The sequence below is a fragment of the Octodon degus genome, unplaced genomic scaffold, assembly GCF_000260255.1.
Source record: "Octodon degus isolate 3935 unplaced genomic scaffold, OctDeg1.0 scaffold00206, whole genome shotgun sequence".
Classification (NCBI taxonomy): domain Eukaryota; kingdom Metazoa; phylum Chordata; class Mammalia; order Rodentia; family Octodontidae; genus Octodon; species Octodon degus.
Genome location: NW_004524782.1, coordinates 1,529,540 through 1,550,083, shown reverse-complemented (window position 1 = coordinate 1,550,083; position 20,544 = coordinate 1,529,540). Strand labels below are relative to the sequence as shown.

Here is a 20,544-nt window from a genome sequence, read left to right as displayed (position 1 = left end):
GGGCCGGCATAGCAGCCCCAGGGATTAAACCCCCGGCCCCTGTGCCTGCTTGCAAGTGTTTTAATCGGTTGAGTTCTCTGGCCGGCGCTGCTAGGGCTTACATCTCAAGCATCCTCAAAAACCATGTTAAGGATTCTTTTCTGGCTGGGTCTTATTTTAGCAAAAGTAAGTTAGGAGGGGACTGTTGGGTGATAGGTTAAGTGGCTGTCAGCACAGATATTGCCAAACAGATATTCCAGAGTAGTGGAGCCCGCTGACATCCTCTGTAGCAGTTAAGAGAGTTCCGGTTCCTCCACATCCTTGGCCAACACCCGAAGTATCAGGCTTTTCCACTGTAGACATGTTTTTGACTGGCCTCATTCATGATGTATTTAGCAAGATTTTGGTTTTACTCTTTTCTGTAAAGGATCCACTACTTTGTGCTTTCAGCTCATTTTCATATATTATTTTATTTTTATATTTGAAAGAATGCAAAATAATAATAAAATAACAGCATTACAAATGATACAAAGGGCCGACCACATAGCTCAGCAGATTAAAGTGCTTGCAAGCAGGCGCAGGGGCTGGGGGTTCAATACTCAGGCCTGCCATGCCAACCTCGCCCGCAGGGCACGCTGACATGGCAATTGAGACTGGGTGCGGTCACGCCTCTATAATCCCAGCTCTTGGGAGGCTGTAAACAGGTGGATCACTACCAGTCCAATCTAGTAGTGAGACCCTGAACATCCTGTAGACCTTTCCCTAAAACACACACACACGCACACACACACACACACACACACACACACCAGAAAAAAAAAGGATACAAAATTTCACTGTATGAGTACTAGGAATTGAACAATGGTTGCTGTATTGCTGGATGTCACGTTCAAATTAATTGTTGAGGTTACTGGATAGAAATGTGAAAAAATGGTTTAAAAATAAAACAAAACAACAGCAAAAAATTATAAGAAATTAAAAATAATTAAAATAATTTAAGCATTAACTGCTGCTTTCAAAAGGCCAACAGAAATCTGCAGCATAACAATCCAAATTACCCGACGTATATACACATATGCAGCTTCTTCCCTTCTTTTGTCCTTTTCTTGTCCCAGGTGTTCCTTCCCACGGAACAGATTCATTCCCTCTCACAGCATCTATCGGACCTTTCAGATTTTATTTATTCTTTCAGGTTCTCGCACTAGCGAGACAACATGATGTTCACACACAGGGGTCTGACTTCTCCCACTTACCAATACAGTCTCTAGTTGCATCCATTGATCTACAAAAAACAAAGCAAAGCAAACAAAAATCATCCACTGGTTAGATGCCTGGAAATAGGCGGCAACGCCTTAACACTGTGCGTGTTGTCAGGCCTGAGGGCCTCTCCCATCCTTGTGGGGGAGCGCTAAGCTTCTCTCCTTTCACACAACGCCCATCTATGCTTTATATATTTTGTAGCTGATGCCTATGTCTGCGGGGTAAGTCAATCATGTCTACTCCATTTGTTCAGAAACATTTTTTCCCGAAGACTTCAATTTGTGCTTCTAACATAGACAAACTTTCATGAAGCTGGTGATGAAATAGAAATGGATTCATCACTGTGGTTAGCAAAAATATACATTTTTGATATACTACCAAGTCTTTTCATTCTGCATTCCAGGTTGTTTTCACCCAGAGTGTAGACTTTAAGCCAGTGGTAATTGCCTCTGTCCTCTCCTAGTGATCTTCCCAGGTTCACTTGATCCTAGTCGTGTCTCCAGTTGCCCATAAATACTGAAACCTCCTTTCTCTCTCTCTCTCTCTCTCTCTCTCTCTCTCTCTCTCTCTCTCACACACACACACACACACACTTTTTGTATCACTTCTCCTATCTGATATGCCGTTTCCTGTGGCTAAGGTCTATTTCTGGCTTCTCCGTTGTGCTTCTCTTGTGCGCCGGCTTACGCCTCTGTCAGTGCAACACCATCTTATTCCTGGACTCTTGAAGACGACTTCACATCTTGCAGAGCCGTTTACCGCTCTTCATAACTGCTCTGGCTCGAGGTGGAAGTTTCTGCTTCAGTATGAATTTTGCAGTAGCGTGATAAGTTCCAGAAGAGCTCCCTGAGGGACAATATGAAAGCTGCCATGATTCCGTGCACCATCTCGGTGGCAGCTAGCATTGCTTTGTAGCCACCATAGGCACTGTTGTGTCAAGCCCGCTGACCCTGCAGATTCCCACATCTTTGCATCTGAATGCCCTTCGCTCTCGGCGCAGGCTTTCCTCCACGCACCTACAGCGCACGGTGCAGATTTGTCAGATGTCTCTCTCAGTCCAAGTGTACGGAGTACATCACACATTTCGGCGGGCTGGAAAGTACATGGGGGCACCCGGCCATCTCAAAGGCTTTAATTGAACTGACTGATTTATGAGCCTAAGGCTCCAATCCGAGGTCCCCCACTGAAAGGACCAAGCGGTTGGCGGTTATGGGACAGACACAGGCATAGAGCCAAGAAAACAGCTGACTCGTTGCCCTTACACCACTGTCCTACCTGATCCACTCCAGGGAAAAGTCGCTAGCTTTTGGCTTCCTCTCACGGGTTCAACCGCATCCTCTTTTTCCTTAGAAACTGTAGCTCAAGGTTTTATCAAGTCTGTAAGCCCGGTGTGCCACAGGTCACTGGTGAGGGCTTGCCACCAAGGGCCTTCAGGCATGGCCTCATTTCAACTTACTTTCACAGATGTTGTCAATGACGTATTTCATAATATTCCATTTCATTTGCCATTGCAATAGAAAAGTAAAATTAATTTTTGTAATTTGATCAATGCTTATCTGTATTTCTAACTTGCTTTTTAAGCTACGAAAGGTACCTATTAGTCTCTTGGGTGTTTTTACATATGCAGTCATATCTTCTAAGAGAAGTGGTTTTTTCTCTCAATTTTTTAAAATGTATTTGGCACAGGGTCTCACTACGCAGCTCAGACTCCTAGTGATCCTCCTGTTTTCAGCCTCCCCACTGCTGGAATTATAGGAGTGCACCATGAAGCCCAGTGTCAGTGGCCAGCTCAGGGTGTGGCATGGGGTACCCGGGATTGAACCGCAGTCCTGCGCTTGCCTGAGCAGGCGCTTAGTCCACTGAGCTCTCTCTCTGGCCCTCTCAATTCTTACAGTGTTACGTATTTTTCATGTCTTCTTGTGGTTGGCCCTGACTAATGTGTTTGCTGAGTCATACCTTGTGACTCTTAGGGGGATCATTTTAATTTTTAGTTGCTCCGCGTTTTACCATGAAGGCCTCTGAAATCGCCACTGCTCACTTCGTTCGTCTCTATATATTTAATGTGTAAAGGATCAAACTGACAAAAAATAAATAAAAAGCCATACTGTGTATTTCATCAGAAAGAATGTAACACAAGGATCCTGTCACTCAGTGTCAGCGGTTGACAAAATGCAAAGTTAGGGGCTGGGGAGAGAGCTCAGTGGTCTACGTGTCTGCCTGGAAAGACAAGGACGCGAATTTGATCCTCAGTGCCGCATGCCACTCCAGCCACTGAAACTAGGCGTGGTGGCACACTCCTGTAATCCCAGAGCCGGGGAGGCTGAAACAGGAGAATCTCTAGGAGTCCAAGCTGTGTTGGGAGACCCTGTACCAAATAAATTAATAACACATTTTAAAAGATAAAATGAAAGCTACAAATTTAACACAGGGCTGAAGTCTTGGATGACTCTCAGCCCACAACTGAGAACTGCTAGATACCCCAGCGGTGTGAATTTGTGCTGCATTCCCACGTAAAGCCTATTTATGCACAACTACATTCCCTTTTTTAGCCCTTACTTCACCTAAGACAATCCTACCTGTAAAATGCAAGTCATTACTTCCTTGTTACCTGCACATCCAGTTGGGGCCAAGCCAGGCTTTGGAGAGGCCAGCGTTGACGCCTTTATTAGAGCAAAGTCTCTCAGCATGAGCTACTGTGGGAAGGAAGACCACGCACGAGGCCTGGGGGAGTCTCAAGACCGTCACAGGTACATGCCAGTTAGAAAAGTGCACGGAGTGACTGCCTGAAATTTGGTCAAGGCCAGCGGTTTTCAGTCTCTAGAGAGAATCAGAAATACAGAGAGACAGAGAAAAGGCAGAGACAGAGACCGAAAGGAGACAGGCAGAAGCAAAGATAGAAACTTAGTAAAGGTTTCTTCAAATTTAACTCTGCTAATGAATTGTGGGAGTGAAGAAAGCTACTTTTTTTTTTTCCCCCGCCAGTACCAGGGATCAAACTCAGGACCTTGTGCTTGCCAGGCAAGCACTTACTCCACTGAGTTATCTCCCTGGCCCTGAAGAAACTTTCTTGACTTACGAGTGATCAAAAGAAATTCCAGTCAACCATGCATGATGAAATGTTGACTTATACATATATTCTAGGTATAAAAAATCCACCTCCAGGTCCGGTGAGATGGCTCAGTGGTCTAAAGCACCTACTTAGAGCAAGCTAAGCAAAGCACAGGGACCGTGGTTCAATCCCCCAGCACCACATGCCAGCCAGCCCCGCCCCCTGGTGGGCTGAGCTGGCCACACACACACACGCACACATACACACATAAATAAATAAAAATTTTTTTAAAATCCACTTCCAAAGTGTCACCCATAGAAAGGTGACCAAAGGATATCAGTGAAAGTTGTTAGTGGAAAGTACACAGGTGCATTAGGCATACTACAAAAATTTGTCACTCGGTTTTTATTACAATACATATCACATCAAAATCATAAGCCCCAGGGCTGGAGAGATAACTCAGCAGCGTGTGCACCTGCCTGGCAAGCAAAAGTTCCTGAGTGTGATCCCCAGTACTACTCCTCCTAATAATAATAATAATAGTCATCATCATTGTCATCATCATCATCAGACCCAAAATGCTGAAAAATTTTGAAATAGTATAACATTTTCTATGTCTATAACTTTTATATGTCTAGCGTACCTGCGTCCATTCCACTCTTAACTTTCACTGGTATCCTTTGGTCACCTTTCTATAGGGGACACTTTGGAAGTGGAATTTTTATACATAGAACATATGCATAAGACAACATTTCAGCATGCATGGTGGATTGGAATTACTGTCGATCATTCATAAGTCAAGAACTTTTCTTCACCCCCACAATTCATTATCAGGGTTAAATTTGAAGAAACCTTTATTAAGTTTCTGTGTGTGTGTGTGTGTGTGTGTGTGTGTGACTCTCTCACGCACACACACACACACACACACACACATGCACACACGCACACCACTAAGACGGCAGGTTATTTCCAGGCACTGCTCAGGGATCGAGGGGACTGCACAAGGCAGAGCCCTAAGATGAACTTCGTGATCTTTCTGGAGACAAATGGGTCCTGTTCGCCTCTGTCACCCTGCACAGCGGGACGAAGCCCTCTGTGGCCTGTGCCTCGCCGTCATCTGTCCAAGCATGATGCTGAGTGCGCCCTGTTCTGAAAATTCCCTCAGGCCACAGGGGTTTATTCTCTCCCCGAGGTCTCGGCCTCCATAATTTGAGTTTAAAAAGTCCTTCCTCTCCCCGTAATTTGAGTTTAAAAAGTCCTTCCTCTCCGGCCAACAGTTAAATAATTTTAGGGAAATTTAAACGATGTTTTCCCAGAATATTTGGTGGTTAGTCCACCAGAGGGAGGAGCTGACACACCCCTCACCAAACCGCAGGCCGGGCCCTCCCGGTGCTCCCTCTGCGTGCGCTCCCGAGCTGTGTCCCTGGCTGTCTTCGACATCATTTGGAGGCAGCCACTGTCACGGACATGGTTGGCCCTTGGTGGCCTCAGGCTTGTCACCTGCAGTGCCTCGTAGGGCTGGGGACAGCTGACCCTCCCCCTCCCCCATAAGGTTCCTGAACACCAGTTCCCCTTTGGAGGGGGCCGCTGCGCTCCCTCACCAGCCACTTCCGCTTCAGCTTCCTGGCCTCAGCCTACGATCAGGCTTGGCTTCCCTCCCAGGAGCCTCACTGGCTCTACCCCTGCCCCATGCGAGATGCCAGCCCCGCGGCCACTGCTGCTGCTGCTGCTGCCCCTGCTGTGGGCAGGTGAGTGAGTGCGGAGGGGAGGGCAGCGGGGCTGGGGCCTGGGCTGCAGCTCAGCCTCTGTGTCCCCGCAGGGTCCCTGCAGCAGAGTCAAGGCCCAAAGATCCAAGTCCAGAAGTCAGTGACCGTACAGAGGGGCCTGTGTGTCCTGGTGCCCTGCTCCTTCTCCTTCCCCTCACGTTGGTCGCTTTCCCAGCGAGAGATCTACATGTCTTGGTTCCGGCTCTGGACAACATACCCATATGATGATGAGGCTGTGGCCACAAACAACCCAAAACATGCAGTGAGGCCAGAGATCAAAGGTCGATTCCGCCTCCTTGGAGACATCAGGACCAAAAACTGCTCCCTAAGCATCAGGGGCGCCACAATGGAGGACACAGGATCCTATGTCTTCAGAATAGAGACATATGATTACAAATATGGTTATACAGACAACCCAGTGAATTTGAAGGTAACAGGTAGGCAGAGTCCCCAGGAGGGGACCTCGGGTCCTGAACACCCCACAGGAGAACTAGAACAAGACGTCTGGCCTTTCTCTGCTCTGCTCATGGGCTGCGAGGTGGGGGGTCAGAGGAACGTGAGCTATGCACCCGCTTGGGCCCTGGGGCTCCAGTCACCTTCGGGCTCACACTGGGTCCCCACTCTGGGCCCAAGCAGCTCCCTGTCTCCTACTCAGACCTGACAGAGAAACCGGTCCTCCTGGTTCCTGAGCCCCTGCAGTCTGGCCGCCCCACACGCCTCAGCTGCTTCCTGCCCGGATCCTGCCCAGGGAGCCCACCCCTCACCTTCTCCTGGTTGGGGGACGCCCTGAACTCCATGGACCCTGGGAGCCTGCATCCCTCAGAGCTCACTCTTACCCCACGGCCCCAGGACCACAGCAGCAGCCTCACCTGCCAGGTGAAACTCGGAGGATCGCAGGTGACCACGGAGAAGACCGTCAGGCTCAACGTCTCCTGTGAGGGCTGTGGGTTAGTGGGGGGCTGTGTGTGTGTGTGTGTGTGTGTGTGTCTGTGTGTCTGTGTGTGTCTGTGTAAGAGCATGTAGAAGAGGGAAAAAAATGACCTGAGAGAACTGTATGGACTTGCACTTTGCAAAAGGGTCAAAAGGACAGTGTCCCCACCTTCCACTTCTGTGACCCCGGGTACCTCCTGGGCCTGTCCCTGCCCCTGATGCCCTGCAGCGAAGCCGTGTCTCTCCCCAGATGCTCCACAGAACTTCAGCATCAGTGTCTTCTTCAGAAATGGCACAGGTAGGAAAGAGCCTGTCCTCTCTGGGCGGGGGACCCCTTGATAGGTAGCGAGGCATAAGGGCTTGAGCGAGGCAGAGATTGAATGAGGAAGAACAAGAGCCACCACCTCTGCCCCCTGCATGCCCCAAGGACACACACGTGTGCACACCCAGACACACAGGCACATGCTCGACCTTAATCTGCCCATCCCACCCCTTCCACGATCCCTTTTCTTACCAGGGTCGCCGAGCCCAAATGCATGCCCATGTCACCTTTGTATGGCTTGGCTGTGTGGGCCTCCTGCCCCTCTCTTCTGCCCCTCTGTTTATTTCTTGCTGTGTCTTTTGCAAAGCTGTTGTGCTACTCTGTTTTCTGTCTGCCATATATTCCTAGCAAGTCCCAGTGAGACTTTGAGCCTCTTTGAAAATGCAAAGCCGAGTCTTGATCAATATCCTGAGGATGTAAAGGCTCAGTCTTGGAGGATCAGGAGGGAGCTAATCCGGGGTGGGCCAAGGAAGGGGAAGAGGGAAGGGCATCGGACCCCTGGAGGAGGAACACTGGGGACGACAGCCGCCCTGAGCATTCTCTCTCTCCCTCCCCCTCCCTATCTCCCTCCCTCTTTCCCTAAAGTCCTCCAGATTCTAAACAGCTCCTCATCCCTGTCCACCCTGGAGAGCCAGGTTCTGCAGCTGACCTGTGCTGTGGACAGCAACCCCCCTGCACAGCTGAGCTGGCTTTGGGACTCTCCTGCCCTGAATGCCCCCTGCATCTCTGCTGGTGCCACCCTGCAGCTGCCTTGTGTAGGGACTGCAGAAACAGAAATTTTCACCTGTCAAGCTCAGAATGTAGTGGGCACCCGGAATGCCTCTGTGAGCCTCTCCATGTTTTGTGAGTGTGGGGCCTTCATGGGCAGGACAGCTGGGTCCTGGCAGCGATAACATCCCTAACCCTCCTCCTGCCTCCCTCTTAGATGGCCCCCAGCTGCTGGGCCCCACGTGCTCCTGGGAGGCTGCGGGTCTGCACTGCAGCTGCTCCTCCCAAGGCAGGCCAGTCCCGTCCCTGCGCTGGCGACTCGGGCAGGGGCTCCTGGAGGGGAACAGCAGCAACGCCTCCCTCACGGTCACCTCCAGCTCGGCGGGGCCCTGGGCCAACAGCTCCCTGAGCCTCCATGGGAGACTCAACTCTAGCCTGAGGCTCAGCTGTGAATCCTGGAATGTGCGTGGGGACCACAGCGCCACTATCCTGCTGCTGCCAGGTCAGGGGCCCAGTTTTGGAGGGAGAAAGTGTGGTGGAGGAAGAGAGGGGCCAGTGGAGGGGAAGTGCAGAGATGTCGGGGCTGGATGGGGTGAGAGTGGGGCTGGAGTACAGACCAAGCTGCCCGGGAGGACAGGCTGCTCCACCTCCTAGCTGAGTGGGGGCTTGGAGCACAGCCCACAAAGAGGCAAGATGACGAGAGACTGGGCCCTGGGAGCAAGTGGTCCCACCATCCTGTCTTCCACAGGGAAATCAGAACCTAGGGGAGGAGCTGTAGTTGGAGCCCTCGGAGGCGCTGGTGCCATGGCCCTGCTCTGTCTCTGTGTGTGCCTCATCTTCTTCTGCATGTGAGTCCCGCCCCGCCGTGGAAGTGTTGCAATGCAGGGTCTTACATGGGATGGCGAGCATCCCTCTGAGGATTAAAGGAAATAGTTTTGCACATGGGTCTTGGGAGGCCGCACATGAGGGGTTAGTGAGCACACAGAGAGCAAGTGAAAGGGCACCCTGGGCTCAAAGCCTTCATTGGGATCCAGGGCACTCGCCGAACAGGTTTGCAGTGGTGGTGGTGGGGGCGGGGGGTGATGGGTGTTTTAAAGTAGGTGGGCATGAGTTGCAGAAAGTCACGCTCAACTGAGAGGTGGTCACCAAAGTACGCTGACACAGTCCACTGTGGCCATTCAGCCTAAGTGGCAGGCTTAACAAGGCTGCCCCACAACGATGGGGTCACCACAAGGGAAGTGTATGGGGCAGGCATCCAGGTCGACCACACTGGGGAACTTGTGGTGATGGAGAATAGAAACTGCGTCGGCAGTGGCCAAGGCTGCTTCCAACACACTCAAATTGGGTGCCCAGGACTCAGGGATGGATAAGAATTCATTCACTAGAGGGATGTAGAGGTGTGTGGCAGGGCAGAGGATAAAGCTTGCTGCATCCCAGAGATGCACAGCTGAATAGATCCGGTGGGATTGTTTGTCTTTTTCCTGACAAGGAAAGAAATGCTGCACATACTGTGCAATTTCTCCACTGCACGTGCATAACTCAGTGACTTTGGGACTATCCAGAGTCATGTTCCATTACCTCGATGGTTTGAGAACACTTTCAGTGGTCCCAAATGCAAAAGAAGCCCTCCACCCCTCAGTGTCACGTGCCCTGCTTCTCCTAGCCCTAGCCTAGACTATTCTCTCAGGTTGGCTTCTTCTAGAAGTTTCTGGCCAAGGAAATCATGCAGCATGTGTCCTTTGGTTGGCTACTTTCGCTCAGCATTGCGCTTCCCAGGCCCCTCCATGTGAGGCACGTGTTGGTATCTCATTCTGTTTTGTTCCCGTTGTGTAGATGAAGCATATTTTACTTATCTGTTCTCATCTACAAATGGACACTTGCGCTGTGTTCACCTCTTGGCTGCTGTAAATAACATGGCTATGGTCACATGCATGCAAGTTTTGTATGTAAGAGAAAGCTTTAATGGTGGAAAGTCGGGTTACCCAGGAAGGTGGAGTCCTCTCTCACACGTCAAGAAAGTCTCCAAGTTGGGGTCCAAGGCCTGGCTCCCTGTCCTCATGTTCACCATCTTATCAGGGGCCAGGGCAGCCGACTCACAGGGCCTGAGCCCTGCTAGCTGAAGTGCGCTGGTTTCTTCCCTTAGCACGAAGGCCCGGAGGACTCAAGCAGCTGGAAGATCAAAGAAAATGGATGATGAGGACCCTGTCATGGGCACAGTCACCTGGGTGAGTGTCACGGCACCCTTGCTATGCATGGGAGGCCCTTTCACATGTCCACTTGTGAAGTTTAGGCTGAGCTCCTCGGCATTTTCCCAAATCCGTTGCCCCCTACTCATAAGGGAGTACGTCCCTCCCATGGTCCCCTGTCACCTCCAAGAGGTGATCAATCACTACCTGTGCTGCATTCTTCCTTGTAAATGAACCTACCTGGCCCTCTGTTCACCCTTCTGTCCTTCCCTCACCAATCTTAGAGTCTGCCTCACATCCTTGCTTCCTCTGCCCACCCTGGACCACGCCTGCCAGGACACCTTCCCCCGAGGACTATCTTCTAGCCAGCCTGGAGTCTCCGAGTTGTAGTTTGATCCCACTCCATAGAGAATCAAGTCCACATTCCGTGGCCCATCAGTCTGTTTCCTGCCCCATGGACCAGCCACGCTGGCCATCTCACCACCTCCACGTGGAGCCCTCTTCTCACAGCTTAGAGTCTGCATGTACGGCTCCTTCCCCCTCTCCACCACACCGCCCTGTCTACTCCTCCTAGCTCTAATCTCATAGCTCCCACTCTGGTAAAACTTCTCCGGGTCCCTGCCACTGTCACCTATCCCTGCCTCGTCCACGTATTCACAGCCTCGCTCGTACCCCTGTGCAGATGGGCTCCTTACGTACTTTTACCTGCCTCCCCGTCTCATCATATTTGCAAAGTTCTTAAGGACAGGGTCTGGTTTTCTTCAGTCTCTCTCTCTGCTCCTGTTGGGCAAGTCTTCTCTCACAAAATTTGCCCTGTGTTACCTTGAGTGGAACCCAAAGTGCTTCTTTCCTCCTCATCAACTTTCTATTCCTATGACAAGTGTTGTTTGTCATTACTTACTCATTTTTACTCATAGCATGATAAATAAGTGCTTCCAATCCAACGTCAAACCTAAGACCAGAAATGTTGATAATTACCTACATGTTAAATCCATCTGTGTAGCTCCTTGGTTCATCTCCAGCACCAGCATTGCGAATCTCGTCTTCCTCCTCTTAAGGCAGTTTTAACTGTTCCTGAGGCATCTTGGGTACCATGAGCTGTGCAGTCTTCCTGGACTTGCTTAGTTGGCTAAGCATCATAGTGTGAAGATTCAGAAATAGGATTTCACAAAAATCCATTCTATTCATTTACCCCTTGAGTATTTTATGATCATGTTTGTTTTCTAAGCTCTCACATCGATTTTTGTTTGTTTGTTCGTTTGTTCATGTGTTTAGTACAGGGTCTCAGTATGCAGCTTGTACTCCTAGTGTTCCTCCTGTTTTCAGCCTCCCCAGCACTGGTATTACAGGCATGCACCACCATTCCCTGCCTTGGTGGCTCAGCGTGCCCAGGGGCAGAGCCAGTGTGGCATGTGGTGCTGGGGATCAAACCCCAGTCCCTGTGCTTGCCTAAGCAGGTGCTTAGTCCACTGCGCTATCTCACCAGCCCACACTGATGGGTTTTTACGTTACTTCCAGATTGCAACAATTTTTCATTAACATCATCCTAGAATTTGATTGGTGGATCACAGTTACGTCACTGTCCATCTTTAGAAGATCGCTTGCATGCACTGAAGCACCTGTGTATGCTGGCGATTTCCTGGTGATTTACAATTTTTCCAACACCTGGTTCTACCAGTCAGCTCAATTCCTTCTATCATCTCAAGTTCTCATTCTGGCGTCTGTTTGCATATCCTTGGTTACCACCAGCATGAAAAATCTCTCTACATTTCCCAGGCATTTTCACACTTCTCCCATGAAGTCCCTGGTCACTGCTGGAGTCCATTTTCCTATTAGGTGCTTGATCTTTTGGACACTAAATGTTATGCCAATATTTCACACTAACATAATATATATATTTTATATCATATATCTCTCATGTATGATGTAAATTTTTTTTCACAGTGAATAGTTCATTTTCACTTTCCCCTCAGGTGACCGTGCTTAGACAAAAGTTCTTAACTCTTGTACATGTCTGTCAATCTTCATTTTTATTCTTTCCCTTTTTTATTTTCCATTGTATTTTTTCATCTTTTCATTAGCACATGCTTGCAGGACATAGTGTTTACACACCTTGAGGGGAGCTGCCGCATGCCGTCACGCACCTCCACTCGCTTTTCATCCTTTCCCTTCCCTTCCCCTTCCCGTTCCTCTCTTGACCTCTTCCAGTTAGAGAAAGATCCACCTCCTGGCTTCCTGTGCCCTACCTTTTCAATCCTCTTTTTCTATCAAGCACCTCTGGGGACTCATTTAAGAATATTTTTCCCATCCTAAAATTAGAAGTCTATTCCAGTGTAGTTTCTACTAAAATTTTTAAATTTTCATTTTTATGTTTGAGTACTTCATCAACCTGGAGTTGGCTACTGTCTCTGTTGCTCTTTTCTCGTTACTGGGACAAATAACGGACACTCAAAATGAAGGAAGGAAAGGTTCATTTAGCTCACAGTTATGGGAAGTTTCAGTCCATACTTGGCTGGCTCCAAGGCAGAGCGGCACATGGCAAAGTGCAGAGAGCAAATGAGAGAAGCAGCAGCAAGAATGGCCACAGGGAGCAGGTCTGTCTCCCTTAAGCTGCATTCAGGCTGTCTGCCCCGGGCTGGGTGTAGCCCTCACACCCATACTCCCAGTGGATCATGAGTTAATCAGGAACTCTAGAAGTCCGCCCCATGACTGCATGAGACTTAGGGGGGACAATGACACAGAAACCACGACAGCTACTGTGTGTAGAACACAGCTCTGATTCCTACATTCTTCCTTTAATTTTTGATGAGCCCTTCCCAACTGCCTCCAGTGAACGGCGATGAAGACACTTCCCTCGTCTGCTGACCTCCTCTATATGTGAGAGTGTCTTCCTGGGGCTTCTCTTCTACTCCAGCAGACAATTTTACTTCCTTTGGCTCAGAGCTATGCATAGATTTGATAGTCTACAAACTCTTATAGAAGTTCTGATACCTAATGGGACAAGACTCACCACTCGAGCTCCTTCAACAAAGCCGTGGCTATTCTTGGCCTCTTGTCCTTCCGTGGAACTATTCGTAGCATTTTGTCAAATTCCAAGAAATATCCCTGTGAGTGCGTTCATTGGCATCCACTGAGTCAGTGCCTCACTTGGGAAGAATCGGCTCATTTGAAATTCAAGTCTCCACATCCGTGCAAACAGATTTCTGTTTGTCTTCATCTGTGTTTGTGTTTTCAAAAAGTTGTAGCTTTTCTTTACCTTGGTTTTGCAAATTTTCAATTTTCTTCCCAAGTGCTGCGGTTGGGCGCTGTTGTAAATGCGCTCTTTTCAAAGGTGCACTTTCTGATTGTTTGTTACTAGGCTGCGAAATGACAGTTTTTTGTTTGTTTTTTAAGTACGGCTTTTTTTTAACAATTGACAAATATCACAAGTGGATTAGACTCTTTGCTGCTTTGGTAGTTGAAGAATTCTTAGGGAATACAAAGCCTACTGACTTGTGCTTTAAAAAAAAAAAGAGAGAGAGAGAGATAGATAACAGCCCCCAAACTGAGCAGTTTCGAAATCTTAACTGTAATTATTTGCTGAATGAAAGCAGTTGAAGTATAATGTTATTTCAATCAAGAACCAGGACATCCTTTTTGGCTTCACTTACTGAGAAAAAAAAAAAAAAAAAAAAAAAAAAAAAACACCGGGCCTCGTACACATCTTGGACATGGCTCTTTCTTCTAAGAGGTGTCGGGTTTCTGTAAATGGCCCACCCTTCTTCCCTTTGGTGGAGAAGAGAGCGCATGCACAGAGCCGGCCTCCTGCGGCAACGGAAGTCCCTGCAACACCTCAGGCTGCGGGTGGCACAAGGCGCCGGGTCCTTTCAACAGCAGGCAGTTGTGTCCCTTTCAACACTGCGCCTCACCTCTGCTCGCAGACCCTGGGGTCAGCTGCGCGCTCCGGGCCCGTGCAGTAAGCGCGCGCCTCTGCGCAGTGACGTCCCCGCGGCTGGGGTGGGCGCTGGGCAGCGCGGAGAACCGCCTCTGTTCTCTCCAATACACCAAACTCAAAATTATATTTTAAATTGATCTTATATCCATCCCTACTACGTGCTGTGCTCTCTTTCTGGGAATACTGTGTATGCAGAAATTGAAACATTTTTAACAATTTTGCTTTTGAAAATATCAGATATTGGGCTTGGGGATTATTTAGACTCTTGAAATTTCAAAATAGATGATTATATCTCTGAAAAAAATAAAAACGTCTTTCCCTTGTATAATTCAAGCACATCATTCCCTTTTCTTGCTTTAATATTTAGGCCAAGATTCTAGTCTAGAGTCTAGATGGGCAAAAGGCTGGGGAGGAAGCTCGGTGGCCTGAGCCCCTGTCTGCAAGCTCAGGGAACCCGGTAGCACATGCCTTAGCAGCCAGCCCCATAACCAGGCGCACCGTGCAGGCCCCCGAGACCCGCGTGGTGGCGCACGCCTGTCATCCCAGCGCTGGGGAGGCTGAGACAGGATCGCTACGAGTCTGGACTGTGTAGCAAGACCCGGTACCAAATAAATAAATAGTAAAAACAAGTTGTTTAAAGATGGGTTAAAATATGACCATGCGCATCTTATATTATTCCAGTTTTAAAGACAACGTGCTCATCCTGCCAGTTAAATTTTTGTGGTTTTGTTTTGTTTTTACTCACCTTTTACCTTAAAGTAGTTCTTTCCGATCATTAAATCACTTCAAGTTTTCATCATAAGTTTATATTGAACTTTTAAAATGAACCTTCTGACAGGATTTTTTAAAATAATCTTTTAAAAATTATTTTATGAAAAAACAAATTTTCAAAATAAAATAAGAGAATATTAATAATAGTGAATGCATTGCATATTGTTATCTTCGAAGTAGTTACTCAGAGTACAATATGGTCATAAAAAGAGTTCTCCAAACAATATTAGCACAAGCGTTCGTTTCGGGTGAGCCAAGAGACACTGTCTTGGGGTTTTTCCCTCTTCCCTTCCTTCCTCTCCCCCTCCCCCAGTTCCTCTTTCCTTTTGAACAATTTCTTTCCATTTCACCATATCTATTTTACATTTTGGACTGTATTTACTCTTTCAGTTTTGCACATCAGGGAGCCGATGTGATGTTTGCACATGGAAGTCTGATTTATGTCACTTAGGAGCATGGATACAACCTGTTACCTTCACTAATGGCAAATCTCTCTCTCTCTCTCTCTCTCTCTCTCTCTCTCTCTCTCTCTCTCTCTCTCTCTCGGTATGAGGGATCAACAGGTACTTATGCCACTGAACCATCTCTCCAGCCTCCTCCGCCTCCTTCTTCTACTTGACCCCACTGCACAAATCGCACTCATACTGATTCTCCTGTTTTCAGCCCTCCTAATTCTGGGATTACAGGCCTGCACCGCCATGCCCAGTCTCAATCGCTGTCTCAGAGTGCCCTCCCAGGGGGGGTGGCACGGCACTCCAGGGATCGAACCCTGGTCCCTGGGTCTGCGTAGGCAGGTGCCTTAGTCTGCTGAGCTATCTGGCCGGCCCTCCAAACATTTTCTGAGACGAAGCTATTCTAGGTTTTGTGAAAGTATTCCTGATATATACGTTTGATACTCTTGTAGATTCAATTTGATAATCTTTTTAATTTATTTTTTAAAGAGAATACAAAATGATAATTACAAAACATTAGAAATAATGCAGAATTGTACTAAATACAATAATACAAATTTGAGAATATCTATTGTATTGCATAGTGTTGTCTTCAAATGGTTGGTTAGATAACCAGGTATATACCCACAACACTGAGGGGTAAAGGTTATAAGAAGTTAAGAAGAAAAAAAAAGGAAAAAAAAAAAAGCATTAGTCTCTCCTTCCCATAAAGCAACAGATATCAGCAGTCCAGTTATCCAGGGCATGCTGGTTGCCTCCATCGCTATGTCTCCCCCGGTCCCCGTCCTCAGCTCAATGTTCTCTTTCCACACTATCTACTGCACATTTCAATTCAATAATCTTTTGCTCAACAATTTTACATCTGTATCCGCGAGCCTGGCCTTTTCCTTTCATCTGTGAACTTTGGGCATGAAGACAGAGTCAGTGAACTAGAGATTGTTCTCATTTTCGCATTATCTGGAAACACACACATAAAATTGGAACGCTTTGCTTCTTCAACGACTGGCAGATATCCCTTATAAAACTGTCAGGGCCTGGTGTTCTCTCTTTATGCAATCTTCTTTTTTGTGTATTTAGCACAGGTCTCCAGGGTCTCATTACGTAGATCGGACTCATAGTGATTCTCCTGGTTTCAGCCTCCCGAGTGCTGGCATGACAGGCGCAGACCACCACGCCCAGCCTCAGTCGCCCTCTCAGTGCACCCTGGCAGGGGGCATGGCACGGCACACCAGGGATTGAACCCCGGCCTCTGCTCTCTGCCTAAGAGGGCGCTTCAGTCTGCTGAGCTATCCGGCTACTCCTTGTGCAGTCTTCCAGTGCCGTCAACTTACGTGTTCTTCCATGAGCATTTTCCCAAGCGTTTGTTCATTCCACTTAAGTTTTCCAATTTTTTTATCAAAAAGTCGGGAGTGCCTTCTCTGTTCTTTTTACTATTTCAATCGAGGTTACTTCTCCTTTTATATTGCTGACGTTAGTTATGAGTTACTTCTCTCTTTTTTTTTTTTGAAGGTTTTACAGTTTATTAAATCCTCTCGTGAACAAAGTCGCAGTCACTGCAGACACGCACTGCAGAATCTACTCCTTCGGCTGTTCTCCAATCTCCAGCTCACTTTTTGCCAGCACCAACGTTAGCCTTTGCGGTGCCCCTGACTTTCTTCATTCTGTTCTTGCGTCCCTTCCGCTGCTTTCTTGAGGTCTTTTTCTTCTCATACAGGCCGTGTCTTGCAAGTCTGTGTTTGGGCTCATTTTTCTTCGCATAATCCAGGGAATCATAAATCATGCCAAAGCCATTTGTCTTGCCACCACCAAAATGGGTTCTGAATCCAAACACAAAAATGACATCTGGTGTGGTCTTGTACATTTTGGCGAGTTTTTCCCGAATTTCTGTCTTAGGTACTGTTGCTTTCCCAGGGTGAAGGACATCAATGACCATTTGTTTCCTTTGAAGAAGCCGGTTGGTCATGAATTTCCGGGTTCGGATAGTTACTGTGTCATTCATGATGGCAACGGAGCCTCAGGCAGCCCGGGAGGAAAAGAGAAACGCTCCGCCTCTCTCTTTTTTTATAGCCGAATCTTGCTAATTGTTTCAGTATCATTTTCAAAGAACCAGCTTTTACGAATTTTTTTAACTGTACCTTTGTTTTCTTCTGTATTTGATTTTCATTTTATCAGCATCTTCTATTTGCTTTGACTAACTGATGTTTTTACAAAGAATTCTGTATGTTTTTATTTTTTTACTATCTTATTCTCTTTAAAAAATAAAACGCTAGGGGCCGGGGAGATGGCTCAGTGGAATAAGCACTTCCCTGACAAGCGCAAGGGCCTGAGTTCAATCCCCGGCTCTGCAAAAAAAAAAAAAAAAAAAAGGTAAAAACTTTTATTTTTAAAAAGTAAAATGGTGGTCCTACCAATTTGATTTGAAACTGTCATTGCTATTTGTTTATCAATAAAATTATGGAAAAAATAAAATAAATAAATAAATAAATAAAATGGTGGACCTGCAAGATGGCTCAGTTGACTAAAGTACCTGCTTAGGCAAGCTTAGGCCAGCTCAGGGACCGCGGAACCCAGCGCCTGCCTAAGCTTGCCTAAGCAGGCACTTTAGACCGCTGAACTATCTCGTTGGCCTCCGAAAGCATACATTTGAGAAGTATTATATCTTCTCAGTGAGTTGAACATTTCAACACGCATATTGATCTTTTCTAGCCTTTTGTTGTAAAATCTGGTTGGTTAGATCTAAAATAGTTACACCAATTTGTGACTGGTTACAGTCCGATATTTTTCAAGTCTTTTTTTCCCATCAGAATCTTATTTACTGGGGCCAGGTGGGGGGTAGCTCAATAGAATAAGTGCTTGCTGAGTTCAATCCCCTATTCTGAAAAAAAAAATTATGTACTTAGGTTTCAACAGTGATATTTGAATGTATATAACTAGGTGTTTATGAATGAAATGTGATATATTTTGTTGAGTTTATGCTATCGGTATTAGTACTTATTATGGTTTTTAATATATGTAAATTTCTTTTTTTCTTTAATTTAGGACAGGGTGTACAGGGTGTACAGGGTCTCATTGCATAGATCAGACTCAGAGTGATCCTCCTGTTTACAGCCTCCCAAGAGCTGGGATTATAGGCGCACACCACCACCACGCCCAGTCTCAATGGCTCTCTCAGCTTGGCCAGCAGGGCAGGCCAGGGAATTGAACTTCCAGCCCCTGTGTTTGCCTAAGCAGGTGCTTTAATCTGCTGAGCTATTTGCCTGGCCTGGTACATGTAAATTTCTTCGTACTGTTTTACTTTTTCACTATCACTTGGCTCTACTTCAGTATTTCGTTTTTATTCTGCTTACTTAAAAGTTAATCTTTGGGTTTTTTGGTGTGGTGTGTGTATGTGTGTGCATGAGTGTGTTACTAGGGACTGAATCTAGGGGCTTCGCACTGAACTGCATTCACAGTCTTTTTTTTTTTTTTTTTTTTTTTTTTTTTTTTTTGAGCTGCTGTAGTGAGCTCAAATTTACAAACCTCTTGTTTCAACCTCCCAGAGTACTGGGCTTTCATGTGTGGGCTACCATATCCAGCTTATCTCTGTCTTACATCTAAAAGAACTCTGTTGTTCTTTTTTCTTTTTCTCTCTTTTTTATCTCTTGGTCTCTTTTCTTTCCACCTTCTAAAATGTTGATATTTGGGGGTGCTGGAGAGAAAGAGCTCTGCGGTCTAAAGTGCCTGCTTAGGCAAGCTTAACCGACCGCAAGGACCGCAGTTTGATCCCTGGCACCACATGCCGCTCTAGCCCTGCCCCCCGGGCAGGCTGAGCCAGCCACAAACACACACACAGAAAAATAATAATAAAAGAAAATAAAATTTCAAAAATAAATAAAATAAAATATTGAAATTTTGTACAGATCAGCAGATAACTCATTCTGGGTTATCACTAATTAAGATTTTTCTCTTCATTACCTTTAAAATATGCAGATACATATTTTACTAAACTATTTTGTCACCATTATATCTCATACGTGTCACAGGAGTTCCTATGTTCTGTTTGTCTGTCTCTCTCCTTCTTACTCCCTCCCTCCCTCCCTCCCTCCCTCCCTCCTCAACACCCTCCTTACTTCTTCTTTTCCCTTCCCTCCCCTTTCCTTTTCTCCTCCCCTCCCTCCCTCCTGTAATTAGGCTTCTGGGCATTTGTATGAGTATCTGAAATAATTTTTATGTCCTTATACCTGAATTTAATTTGGTAGAATATGACCTATAGGATCAAACAGCCCCTCATCCATCCTCTCCTTGGGCATCATGTGCTGTATTTTCCTACAACCTGACCTAGAGATCTCATACAGCATAACAGCCATGAACTCCTGCCCTGCCCTGATGAGAACTCAAGGGATGCGATTGTGGACCTATGCAACACGCCTTCCACAAGGCATTTCTCTATCCTGCTAGAACCCTAATGCCTAGTGTTCAAACCACGACCAGAGTCCCCCTCATAGGAGACTTGTCCATGCTTCCAGATGCCCTGTGGTCTTGCTGGCCAGTGTCCATTCCATTTCTAACAGGTTAGCTGCTCTGTGGGAGAGTTCCAACCAGGAACAAAGTGAAGTTCAGGCGTGTTGTCAGTCTGTGAGACATAGATGAGGCAACTCAGTGACATACATGAATTACTGGGCCCTCTTATTACATATGGACCCAACAGGCAGGAGGGGTGGTGAGAGGTCCTGAAAGCTGAAGCCTTCACTGGGGCCCAGCATATGACCTGAGCAGGTTTCCCTCAGGGAGCGCTAGTGGGTGGGTTGAGAACAAGCAGACAGCTCTGTGGAGTTGCGCTGTGACTGAAAAGCAGACTCCACACAGCGCGTGTGGGGTGTGCTGGCCAGAGGTCAAGTCAAACAGACTGTACCTAGCTGCCCCCTGGGTAATTGAGCATCAAGAGTAGTTGAGAAGGCAGATATCTTGAGTAATCACCTGAGGAACTGGTAGAAGGTGGCGAGCCAGAAATGATGGCAAAAGTGACTAACAGTTATTTGCTTCTGGTATGAAAAAGTCAACTTATACTCAAAATAGATGTGGAGGCAACAACAACTATAAGAATTGGCTTAGGGCTGGAGAGATGGCTCAGTGGTCTAAAGCACCTACTTAGAACAAGCTTGGCAAGGCATCAGGGACCGCGGTTCAATCCCCCAGCACCACATGCCA

At 47.1% G+C, this 20,544-nt stretch overlaps 1 protein-coding gene and 1 non-coding gene across 2 annotated transcripts in view; one reads left to right on the top strand and one right to left on the bottom strand.

Annotated features, from left to right (window-relative positions):
• Positions 1-1,290: 1,290 nt before the first annotated feature.
• Positions 1,291-1,414, bottom strand: LOC111813630. The gene has a single exon (XR_002818828.1). It is a non-coding gene; the product is annotated as a U6atac minor spliceosomal RNA (small nuclear RNA).
• Positions 1,415-5,765: 4,351 nt separating this feature from the next.
• Siglec5 (sialic acid binding Ig like lectin 5) overlaps positions 5,766-20,544 on the top strand; it is a 15,776-nt gene continuing 997 nt past the window's right edge. The window contains exons 1-8 of the mRNA XM_012517696.2: positions 5,766-6,036; positions 6,108-6,491; positions 6,710-6,988; positions 7,235-7,282; positions 7,892-8,149; positions 8,232-8,516; positions 8,763-8,862; positions 10,158-10,239. Of these exons, the coding sequence (XP_012373150.1) occupies positions 5,985-6,036; positions 6,108-6,491; positions 6,710-6,988; positions 7,235-7,282; positions 7,892-8,149; positions 8,232-8,516; positions 8,763-8,862; positions 10,158-10,239 (1,488 nt within the window). The 5' untranslated portion in view covers positions 5,766-5,984. The remainder of the gene's footprint in view (positions 6,037-6,107; positions 6,492-6,709; positions 6,989-7,234; positions 7,283-7,891; positions 8,150-8,231; positions 8,517-8,762; positions 8,863-10,157; positions 10,240-20,544) is intronic.